At 36.7% G+C, this 12704-nt stretch overlaps 1 protein-coding gene and 1 pseudogene across 1 annotated transcript; one reads left to right on the forward strand and one right to left on the reverse strand.

Annotated features, from left to right (window-relative positions):
• Positions 1-4609: 4609 nt before the first annotated feature.
• Positions 4610-5176, reverse strand: LOC149200981 (protein SUPPRESSOR OF K(+) TRANSPORT GROWTH DEFECT 1 pseudogene; annotated as a pseudogene).
• Positions 5177-6220: 1044 nt separating this feature from the next.
• On the forward strand, positions 6221-11851 carry LOC149200982 (uncharacterized). Its single transcript, XM_089401150.1, has 2 exons — positions 6221-6302; positions 8502-11851. Exons 1-2 carry the CDS (start codon positions 6221-6223, stop codon positions 11849-11851), a joined length of 3432 nt encoding a protein of 1143 aa, XP_089257276.1.
• The last annotated feature ends 853 nt before the right edge of the window (positions 11852-12704 follow it).

Here is a 12704-nt window from a genome sequence, read left to right on the forward strand (position 1 = left end):
ACGTGAATCCAAGTGAAACCAGATGCCCCTGTTTAAGCTGCGTCGAGGTGGTACAGGGCAGGCAGGTGTCGTCCTACCTCGCCGCACCCCTGTCCCATCACATTAACCCACTGTATATGCACCCACATCCGGCGAATATGGTCTATTTTTGACTGAACATTCAGATTAGTATTAAAAAGTAAATCATAAAACTGAAATTTTAAAATAATTATATTTAATTAAAAACATATATTTAATATTTTATTTAGGTTTATGACACCAATTTAAAGAGATTATTAATGGTTTAGTTTTCAGGATGTTACTCTTTTTTATAATGGTTAAATTCAAGCTACTGTAAATTACTTTTTGAACAAAATATAACACCCTTATAATTTCTTTAACAAATTAATTTTGGAAGTAACATCTATTTTGAAATTTTTCAAAGAATAAAAAATTAAATGTAATAAATTCATAAATGTAAAAATAAGTTTTACAAATAAATAAATTATAACAAAATTTAAAACTCATAATAAATCAATTAAATTTATTATATTTAATATTAAATATTAAATATTAATTAATCATTTTATCATTAATAATGTATTATATACTATTTTATATTATAATTATAATATAATTAAATGTCCTCTATTTTGTTTTATAAAGAAATTTTATATTTCTATTATGTTTAAATAAAAGATTCCAATTTGTTTGCTATGATTTCATATAGTTATTTTTTATAACTCGCAATAAACTAAGGAAACTTATTATACTTAATATCACCATCAAAGTAATTTAATTTTCAATTATATTTTGTAATTAGTTTTAAAAAGAATGGGACATGTTCTCAAGAGTGAAGGAATCTAAATATAAAGGAATATAATTATATTTTATATATTTATTGGCTTTTTTTTTTGTTTTTTTTTTTTAAGTGTTGAAAGATAAAAGACATGTTAACAAGAATTAAAACTTAAATTATATATTGACACAACTTATTTCATAAAAGTAAAGAGATTGGACAAAATAATTGAATGTAAAGATAAGTTGATTATAGTAAGTGAAGTTTTAAGGATCATAAATATAGTATATTAAGCAAAATTACAAAGCATAAAAAAGGCTAAAATATTTATAAAGAAAATACTTCATTCCAAAAGACCAAATAGAATTAATTAAGTAAATCAGAAAGATTAAAGAAACTAAGAAGGAAGGAAAACAGATAATAATTAGGAACTAAAAAGTTATTATTAGAGATATAAATACTAAAGTAAAAAATAAATAGGAATTTGGTATACTTCAGATCCTCTTCATGGTCTTCCATGGAACAAATGACATATATTAATTTATATTTTGATCGAAATTGGTATTGTATTATTGGTTAAAGCTTGTAAGCATGAAGAATCTAAGGTTTTTAACATTGAAGGATTTGTATTGTGATTGATATGGAATATCAAATCCTTCATAAAGGGATTGGAGGCATATGCTTGCTACAGAAAATGAACATTTATTCTCACATTTGACTTATAATAAATACATTCTCAATCAATACATTTGGAGGGAGATTTCAGATTTTAATGCCAACAATATTTATATAACAATCTATTACTTTGTGCCCATCAAATTCTATTTCTATAAGAAAAACAACCTAGATAAAAATCGTCCCTACAAACACAGAACAAGGTATTTACAATACGAGAATTAAAGATACTACCCCATTGCTAAGAGGCTTTAATGTTGTAACTCAGCGAATTAAATTCCAATCCTAATCCTCTTTAGCTAGATGAGGACCTTGCTTTAGCTAATAGGTACAAAAAACTATGAAGACCTGATTGAGAATTTATTTGGTACCGAATTAATTGAGCTTTATAGTTCTCAATATCTAATAATTTGCAATGGTCTAATGAGATGGTAAATTTCTAACTAGATGATTTGTATCCATGAACTAGGTAGTAGTGTCATGGACTATGTGATATCCTCATCCATATACAAATAAATAGTAAATTTTAACCTTTTAAATGAGCGTGAGTCTAACTTCAACCACCGACCTTTGGCTTCAACTTTGAACTTTATCCTACTCAAAATCTCCATCGAAGAAAACTCTTGTAACTAAAGTACTTGCCTTTTAAACAAAAAATAATGTTAATTTTTCTTGAAACACTTAAATAATGAATTAAATGTCATAATGTATAAGAACAATATTGAAAACCTCTATCATAATTTTATGACAACCCTCTCTACTTCCATTAACAAATTATCTATTGAGATGTTATGTAAAAAGAAAAATAGAATAGCCAATCATTGGTATGTCAATGAGTGTAAAAGTGCTAGAGAAGCTATCGGGGATGTCTCTAATGGTTCGCTAAAATCGGATGAGATAAAAAGATACAAAGCCTTAATTAAAAAGAAAAAAAGGCACTACATAAACATAAAACCATAGAAGCTTCTACACTTAGATCTTAAAAGATTATAGAGGTAAATTTTGACTTTTAAAATTAAAGAAAATAGTATGATTCCTCTGAATGACTTGAACTCTTACCCAAAAAATCTTTCTAAATCCCATTTGGTTGTGGAAAACATTCTAAATGTTTCTATTAGGATGAAGTTTCATAAAATATATAAAGTTTGGGGTTAAGCAATTGCAAAAGGAAAGATAAGATTCACATCAAAAGTTACCAAGCCAAGATCTTAAAAATTGGAGGGCCCTGTCCTTATTCGTCACATACAAAATCCATTCAATTTGGTAGTCAAGTAGGGTTTTCCTAAACCTAGACTCAAAACCTCATTGTTCCTAATTTTAAAAGTGGAGATAAAAGTAATCCCTCTAATTACATGATCATTATGATTAGCCCCAAATTCATTCATATTTAACATTGTTTGGTTTTATCAAGCTCCTCATTCGGTGAATAAGCTCTGGGAAGTACTTTTTGACAATTTTAGTGGCATTCATCATTTCCTTTGGCATCTTGGCCGTATTGGTCTTGTTTTCTTATGCACAAATTATTGTATCAATGTTTAGTTCCTTATTATAGTGGTGGAGTCTTTGCTTAATCATTTTGAAATTAGGGTATCATAGAGGGTGTGGAAGGCTTCAGTTTTGAAACTCCATTTTTCCACTCAGTTGTCTTAACCTTTGAAACTTCTTCATAGAAAAGTAATCAATGGTTTGAACTTTCATTATATCTCATCTATCTTGGCATTACTTTAAATATGCATACCATATATTTTTTCTTTTTTATTACAGTTGCATTACTTTTCTATTTAGAGAATATTTTATTTTATTTTAAGAGAGACAAATATACTTACACATTGCTTTCTGCACTGATTTGTGAAAAAAACTTAGACTCATATATACACATATACTTTTGGTCACCCTATATCACCACACCCATTTTTAAAAAAATACCCATCTTTTATCACCACACTCATCTCTATTGGACACCTAATCCTAAATGGGTTAATGTGGAAGCCGAAAAGACTAAGCAGTCTAAGAGACCTTGAGATCTGAAACCCAAGAGTCACATATTTGTACTATAAATTTAAATCTCTTGCTGTCCATGTGTGTTTAACATGGTATCAGAGCGGGCGAATTCTGGCCCTGCTCATATTATATGAGCCACTTGTTTTATGGCATTTCTGTGCAGGTCAATTCTGCCATCAATGTTGCATTCCATCTCGTCGGTTGGAACTAGAGGAATGCACATTACCCTGAATGTAGTTGCAGTATAATGGTTGGAGAGTTCTGGGTTTTATTGTCTGGAGGTACGCAGTGGATGCATGGTGCTGTTTAAAGAAAATAAGCACGAATACATGGATCTTGTTGCAAGTTTCAATTCTTCGATTGTTCAAGGTTACAGAAAGCTAAGAACTGTGGTAAACGATGCTCAAAGTAAATGCTTAAAACATCACCGTGTTTGGTTAAATGACTTGGCTGGTATATTGGCTCTGCATTGAACAATTGAGAAGTGTGCGTATGATGTGTTAGTTGGCGTTCAACTCGATGTCGTGAATGAAGACCTGTTATGACAGACCATGTCAGAATTCCACAGCCACACAAGGGAAATTGAAAATGAATGGCCCTTGGGCTTCGCCTTCTCTGCATAAAAATCATGAGTATATTTGAAGGTTGCGCGGAGGATACAATTCCTGAAACTCTGCTGAGAATCTTGGTAAACGCTGCCTAAATTGAACATTGAAGACAGAGCATGACTGTGTGTGATTAAATGTTGCGGTCCACGTGGTGGCGGTTATGAATTGAAGACAGAGCATGACTGTGTTTGATTAAATGTTGCGGTCCACGTTGTGGCGGTTATGAATTGAAGACATCCGATCCTTACCTCAATTCTGGCTGTAGCTGAGATTCGTCAGACGTTACATTCCAACGTTGAAACGTTACATTCCTCCAATTCTGAATACATGTCCAATTCTGAATACGTTGAATCATTACGGGAGCTGGAGACGGCATGTGCAACGGAAGCTTCCTGAACCTGATGTGAAACGAACAGACAACCTTCCATTGTTTTTCCAGTTTTTTGAAATTGCAGTAAAAGAAATCCGCATATGGGTTGGCTTATCACAGCAGGGAGAGTCTGTTTCATTGTTTTTTGAGCTGCCTTTAGGTTTTGAAACCTGAATCTTACAAGTCGATTGAATCTGCTTCGGTCGCAACAGCTTTTGCCAAGTATGACTTTCCAGTTCCAGGAGGTCCATATAAAAGAAAAGCTTTCCAGGGCTTTCGTCTCCCTGTGAAAAATTGGGGAAATTTTACAGGAAGGATAACTGCCTCTTGCAAAGTCTGTTTGGCACTTTCAAGCCCTGACACATCACTCCATTTCACGTTAGGCTTCTCGCGAATAATCGCCGAATTGAGGCCCGCACGCAATTTCGTTTGCTCAGGATCCTCTCCATCTCCATCCCCGTCCTTGTTGCCGGGCTTGGTCTTCGCTCTGGTCACAACAGCTGCATCACCATTTGCAGTAGGCCCTGCACTAGCTCCATCGTCTAACACAACACGGATTTCCTCCGCCCTTCGCAAATACTCAGTAAACTTCTGTGTAATGGCCTCTTTAATCTTGGGGTTCTTCTCATACTTCAGATGAGTTTTGAAGTATTCAAGGGCATTCATGTAAAGAGGAAAGGCCTTGGCAAAATTCCCGGCATTATCTTCTTTCACTGCCTGTCTAACATACTCTATGGCCTGTTCCTTGAATAATTAAAAAAAAGGGCAGCAGACGGTAAATACCATTAAAGGTCTACGATTTCTGCTTCAGAGTTCATAGATGCTACAGGATATATGATGTGTCAGAAGACTGTAGCAGTCGCTGCCCAAGAGTTCAAACTCAGCAGAGGACCAGTTCTCATCGTATACTGAAGGCTGCTCTTATGCGTGTTTAAATACCACTTCACTCTGCGTCCATCGCCACTGGCTTCTTCCACTCCAGCGTTTGGCACCTTTTCTCCAGCGGTTGGCACCTCTTCGACACCAGCTTTTGGTGCACCTTCGACACCCGCATTTGGTTCTACAACGTCTACTCCAGTTGGTGGAACATTTGTATTTGAACAAAAGCTTGCATTTGGAGGATTTGGATCACCAAGTCCCGCTCAATCAAGTCCTATTGGAAGCACTTTTGGACAAACGCATCCAGCTTTTGGGAGTCAACTTTGTGGTGCAAGCAGTCAACCTGCTTTTGGTTCAACTCACACACTTGCATTTGGATCTACTTCAACGACATTATATCTCTGCAAAGGATCCCACATTGCCTGGATCTTGCTTGGCTTCTGAAATCCCATCTCTGAGTACAGACCTCTGAGTAGTTCAGGTGAAAGGTTCAACTCCTCAAATGTCTTTGCTAAAGTATAAGGAGTGTCACCAGCAGTGACCACTCTGATATTCGTGTCTTCTGAATCGACTGCGTGTACGGGCCCTTCGCTTTTGGAAACAGATTCAGCTCTGTCCAAGGCTCCCTCCTCGCTGATCTTTGATGAACTTATATCCACTGCTTCGGAAACCTTATCGTCCATCTTCTCATCATCAAATTCTACGTCTGCCATAGTCACCTTAGTTTTAGTCTCCGATATTGATGCATCTTTGGGCTGCTGCTACAGTCCAGTCCCTTCTTTCTGAGGAACTGCCATGGAAGATTTACAACTGAAGAAAAACCAGAGATTCGTTTGATACTGAGCGTTATTATTGTTGTTGCAAGTGAAAGCTGGAGCGTGGAATAAAGTCAGAATATAAAACGAATTAATGGTTGTGGGCAGCAGGCATAGAAATTCCAGTTTTGTGTATATATACAGCCCTAAACATTCAAGTTTTGGGTCAAATTCAGGTGCCTAATTCTCCTACTTCTTTTGGGATGGTATGGATTTCCCGAAATTCCTGTTTTGAATTTTAATCAGCCAACACAGATACTGTTTTTGGGTGCTTCTGCCTGCCATTTTGTGAATGCGGATTTTTGATCACGAGGCTAGACGTTGTTTTGGGGGGTGGACTGCATTTGAAGATCAACAACAAGAAAGTTGATTTGGTATTATATTCAGCTTCTCTTTATAAGAAAAAAAAAAGAGGTTAAACAGAGTTTGATTTCTTGAAAAAATGGGAAGACTTTATGGAGTATTAGAGTTATTGAACACACTAATACATTCTAGTGCCGAAAACATAGTCAACATCAACAAAGACACTCTCTGTGACATTCAGAGCTGCCTACGTAATGCACAGGAAAAGATCGACTTTTTGCAGCTTGAATCACAGCTACAGCAAGAAGAGCTACATAAAAGAAGACATCATTCTGAACCTGTTTTTGTTCAGAACATTGAAACAACCACCTATCAACAGCAAGTCAATAATGTTTCAGATCCAATGCCCAATAAAGCAGCAGCTGTACATGCAGATGCAGAAACTCAGTCTGCACTTCCCAAGCCCATCATCAGACCTTGGGAATGGCTTGTCCACAACAAGCACAGAACTGGTCTTGGATATGACAAGGACTTGTCCTTTCATATTCCAGACTACGCCAAGCCCATTCAATTTCAGAGTGCCAGATTCATTCATGACAGTTCACCTGCTCCTCATGACAGTTCAGCTTCAGCTGTTCCAGATTCTACTCCTCTTCCACAGCAACAACAACAACCACAGATTGTAAAATGCCAACACTGTGACCGAGTTGGCCATTTGAAAGATCACTGTTTTGATCTTCATCCATGTAAGCACTGTCATAAAACCAGCCATTTTTCACACAGATGCTTCAAAAACAAACGTCCTGCAAGAACAAAGATTCATCTTGGATGGATCGCTTCTTGGCAATGGGCATCAACAGGCAAGAAGATATTCCAAACACATGTCAGAACTTGTTCCAGAATATTGAACAGTCATGCAGTCGAATTTTCTCCATCATCTCACCTTGTATCTGACAGGGGGGGAAATGATGGTCATCTACAAGCTTCGAAGTCACATCAAGCGAGCCTGAGCCACAACCTGCCACACCAGTTTCAGAGTTGTAGCCAGAGACAAAGATGCCCCTGAGCATGCCTTCAGTTGGCAATCTGGGACACTTCCTCTAGCAGAAGACTTCAGCTTCTTGCCAGTTTTGGAAGAGTTTCGGGAACAAAATTGAGAACACTTCCTCTAGCAGAAGACACCAGCTTCTTGCCAGTTTTGGAAGAGTTCCAGGAATTGCATTAAGCATTCCAGAGTTGTTGGTTATCCTTAAACCATCACAGGTTGAGACTTCCCTTTTCAGGTTGAAGTTTTACCTTTTATGCAGGGTGAGACCTCCCTTTTATGGTTGAAGGTTTCCCTCTTTAAAACAATAGGATCACTTCCTCTAGCAGAAAACTTCAGTTTCTTGCCAGTATTGGAAGAGTTCCGGGAACTGCACTAAGCGTTCCAGTGTTGGTTGTCATCCTTAAACCACTGCCCTTTATACCAACATTTCATAGAGCACATTCAGCCTAGTGCTGCCATGCAATCTTTGCACATTTTGTATTACAGCTCTCTTCTTGGACTCATACATAACCCTTCGGATTAAGGGGGGGAATGTTGGACACCTAATCCTAAATAGGTTAGTGTGGAAGCCGAAAAGACTAAGCAGTCCAAGAGACCTTGGGATCTGAAACCCAAGAATCACATAATGTACTATAAATGTAAATCTCTTGCTGTCCATGTGTGTTTAACAATCTCTAAAAAAATATCCATTTTTTGGAAAATGCTGATAATAACCCATCTCTAAAGAAAGTACCCATCTTTGGAAAAAATTGCTGATAATAGAGTAATATGAAGTAATATGGAATAACATAGGTATACCTTTTAAATATATTTAACTTTTTTTATCAATTTGATACTAATTTTTTTCCTTTTCAATTCGTCCATCATTTAAACTTGAAAACTTTGAATCTGAATTTGAATTTCTATATAATACTTAATAACATTACACATTACTGTGCCGATTAAAGTGCTCTTGGCACTGGACTAAATATCTGATTGAATTATGTTATTTTTAACTTATCTAATTATATTTTTTTGGTTGAAGGTATTGGATTTAAGAGCGTATTTTTAGTCACAAACCAGCCCTGTATTTTCAGCAATGGCTATAAGATAAGATTCAACGATGTCCCTCCTCGTGATGCCAACATTGGATATATCGTCCCAGAATGGATTGAAAGAAAACCCAGCCTTGCTGAGATTGAAGAAATTTATGGGTGCCGGCTTCCTAATACTGTTATAGTTCTACCTTTGCGTCCTGAGAAGGTTGAAGCTGTGAAGCAAGAGCTCTCCAATATTCATCCTGAAGTTATTTTGTTCATGTCTAAGATAAAAAAGCTTTCAGTTCGTGAATTTCATGTGGATCCCAGCCTGAACAAAATTAATTCAATCTCCGTTTCACGGGAGACGGAATTTCAGAGTTCTAAGAGTGATGACAGTGAATCTTTCACTCTGCATTTGTCAGGTGAAGAGAATAAACATTCCATGGGGAAATCCAGCTATTACATGTGGAGGCAACGTTTCCCTGTAAAAGAAAAGTACAAGGTTGAGCAGAGGAAAGACCTGGAAACATTGGCGATTACTCTGGCTTTCCCCTTTGATAAACGCCTTACAAGAGAAAACATGACAGCTCCCAGCATTTATGCTTTTCTTCCAACAGAAATGGTCACCTGTTTTCCGTTTCTAATACAAGCAGATTTCTTACTGGTTTCTTCCAGAGAGAGTATTATTTTTGACAACAAATGGAACCAGGGAATACTAGACTGTATTCCGGTAGCTTTTCGTTCAGCATTTCATATTCTCGTCCACTCTGATTCGCTCCCTTCATCAAAATCTCAATTTTATAAATACATCCCTGTTGAAGCCCCTCATTACCCGCAGCTGGAACAAGTAAGAACTGGCATTCAGGCCCAGTTAAGGATGGACGAAATAATTTTATGCGATTCCAGCTTTGTTGACAAAGATTTCGGTAGGCCAACAGAAACTCGGACAGTACTGTCAGCATTTAGAAGCATTCTGGAGAAAGCAAGAAAACAAGGTCTGCAGAGCAGCCTGGACGCTTTCGTGGCTGGAGAAGACAAAATAGTCCATTCCTGCCTTGATAAGCCTGAGTTTTCTAATATCTTGAAGTTCTTGAATGTGGAGAATGTTTCATATCATTGGTATGTTGGTTGCATAGAGTCATCTGATTGGGTCAATGGTCTGTCGGAAAACTTATATGTGGAACTTCTTTGTTTCATTGCTGAACATTGGAAGTCTGTATTTTCAAGTCACCTACAAAATACTCCCTTCCTGAAGTATGTAAAGTCTGCCAACATCACAGCTTTGGCAAGGGTATCAAATAATCAACCGGGCACAAGAATATATTTTTCTTCACAGCAGTCGCACATAGCGTGGCTGGCACAATGGTCTGGAGAGCTTCAAAGTGCTGCCCGACACTATTTTATGCCTGAACCTATTCAGAAGGCCATAGTAGAGTTGCATGGTAACAAAGGTGAGAAACTGCGTAAGTGGCTGGAAGAGTATCCTAAAATTACAGAGCTTTCAATCTCAAGTTTCGCCAAGCAGCTCCAGGAGGTTGTAAAATCTTCAACAAATAGTAAGCTTGTTATCAATGCTGCACATTTTTTCCATTTTTCATCTGTAAATAGGTACATCGAAGAGCGAGATTTGTTCGATCTTTGCTCGACTATTCCTATCGTGGATGGGTGGGGTACTGTCAGAGAACATGGTTCTGTAAAGATCCTCCTTCCTGCATCAATAAGTAAGTGGGCCAAGTTAATGGGAAGTCATCCATGGACTGGGCAAAACTTTGTTGCACTCTCAGAATATTATCTTACATTACCTCGTTGCGCACGGGGTTTGACAGAAGCAGGTAAAGATTTGGTTTCATTCGTGAAACAACAGCTTGGTGCATTAGATATTCCACAGCTAACCCCTCCAAATGCCCATTTTACCTTTAATCATTTGGATAAGGAGAGTGCATTTGTTCTGCTGGATTGGATAAGTTCCCAGGAGCTACCTCCCTCTTTTAAACACAGTGTATCAGAATGCAAATGGCTGAAAACAGGTAGGGGTTTCGAATCTCCTGCTAAGTCCTTTTTGTTTGATTGGATAGGGAGGTTTGCTCAGCATTTGGAAGAGGATGATGTTCCTTGTATTGACAAGGCATTCTATGGGTTTGCTATTCATGATTTCAAAGATGCTCTTAAAAAGATAGGAGTGGTCACTGAGGTTGGAGGAGGATGCAATGTTATTGTTGATCATCATATTCAGATGCATACAGATTTCAAAACCATAAAAAGGCTATATAGGTATCTCCAGGTTTCAAAGTGGGAGCCTTCTGTAATTGGGGTTTTACCAATTTGGATTCCAAATGAGCAAAAATGGATGCCGACAGGATCCTGTGTGATTCATGACGTAAATGGGCTTTTCAAATCGAGGTTGAAGATCCTGGAAAACTGGTACGATGAACAATTGCTCAATTTCTTTTCAAAGTCTCTTCGCGTACCCAACTATCCAAAAATTGAAGACTACTGCTTGCTGTGGCGGGATTGGGGAGAAAATGGTAACCATGGAATAACTGAATCAGTGTGTTGTCTGGTATGGAAACATATTGTGCATAAGTGGTCAAGTTCCTCTCTCACAAAACAATATCTTGGAAGCGGCTGTAAAGTCCCTGTCTGCACAAATAATGGAGATATCCGTGTTAGTAGTGCAACCCAAGCATATATCCCAGACGACTTGCAGCTTAAAGAATTATTCAAAGGACGTTCACCAATGGTAAATTTTACTTGGCACCCGAACCCTTCTGATCCTCAAATACCTCTGGACTCTTTGTTCTCCAATTATAACCATCTGGGCGTTCGTAATATATCTCAAGCTGTAACTGAGATTTCTATGCAACAGCAGAAGCTTAAGGTTGGGGAGGGGATATCGGGGATGGGGTTATGCAGAGTATGTGTTGCATATCTAGCGAAGCCTTCTTTCAGTTTGCACTCTCAAAAGAGACATCAACTTGTCAAGCCTCTCATGGAGTGTCCTGTGTATGGAGTGGTAGAACCACTCCGTGTAGAATATTCTCTATTATCAGGACAGAATATTAAAGTAAACACAACAGCTATGGTAAGATGGGAGAAAAGCCCCAAGAGGCTTTTAATGCAGATTCCTGATAGAAACAACCAAAAGGCAAAGATGATGTTTGTCACTAATTTTGCTGAGGTAATCTCAGAAGGTCTGTTAGCAGAATTTCCAGATTTGGTTGGAGGACTATGTGAGTTAATTAAATTGGGATGTGCTTTTGACTTCAACTCAGAAGCAGTGGATTTCATGCTTCAGAGAAAAAATCTTCAGTTGTTCGTAGAGGATGAGGGCTTTCTGTCTTCCTGTTCTACCTAAAACATGTAAAATAAGACAGGTTCCTGAAGGAGTGTAGGCTCAGGTTGTATTTACTTGGTATTATAGATATCGTTAAAATTTGTGAAGGGTTTAGGGCTTAGATATAGATTAGAACACTAGCAAGCATCTTCAGATATGCTTTCAAATTAGGTTTCTCTTCGATTAGGTAGAAGGTAGACTTGTACATCTTAAATGAACTTAAATATTTGCATTTCAATATATATGCTCTTACAAAGTGATTAAACTTTTTTAAATTGAAGGGTTAATAGGTTGAGTTTTACTTTAATTCTATTTCTCACACATGTTATAAAGGGATGGAATTAGCTTTTTTGTTGTTCCTTTTGGTGCAAGTTTTTAAGTTCTGGTCAATAGATATGTTGTAATTTAATAGTAAGGTAATTTTTAAATTTAAGTTTGACTAAATATTTTTTTTAATATAAAATATGGTATAGAATATTTAAAAAATTATTATAATTTTTAAAATTTTAATTAAAATAATTAACAATAACTTCAAAAATTTAAAATGGAGAAATTTGTGTTTGTATAAATTAATTAATTTTGGATCCATTAAGTATCAAATTTTTTTTTAGTATCTTAATTCTTGATACATTCTATACTAACTGAACAAGATACACGTTTTTAAATGTTGAATTTTTTATATACAATGGGGAAGCTGTTTAACTTCTTATTGGCAATGAGGAAGCTGAGATTCATATTGACTGCACTTTATGAATTATCATCAATTCTTCCTTTCGGAAAATCTGTTGATTAAAGTGCTATTCTTCATTTACACATCCATATTGATTGCAGCAAACCATGCCATCAATTGTGTCTTTGTTGTTTCCCTTTTTTT

Source organism: Pinus tabuliformis, chromosome 2_1 (genome assembly GCF_031772625.1).
Source record: "Pinus tabuliformis cultivar Carrire ecotype Pingquan chromosome 2_1, CPIR1, whole genome shotgun sequence".
Taxonomy (NCBI): Eukaryota; Viridiplantae; Streptophyta; class Pinopsida; order Pinales; family Pinaceae; genus Pinus; species Pinus tabuliformis.

What these genes read in the sequence shown, in the direction of transcription:
- LOC149200982 (XM_089401150.1), top strand. Translation starts at nt 6,221, where the DNA reads ATGGTTGTGGGCAGCAGGCATAGAAATTCCAGTTTTGTGTATATATAC. An exon ending in AAGTTTTGGGTCAAATTCAG is followed by an intron (nt 6,303 to 8,501) that starts GTGCCTAATTCT and finishes TTTTGGTTGAAG; the next exon opens with GTATTGGATTTAAGAGCGTA.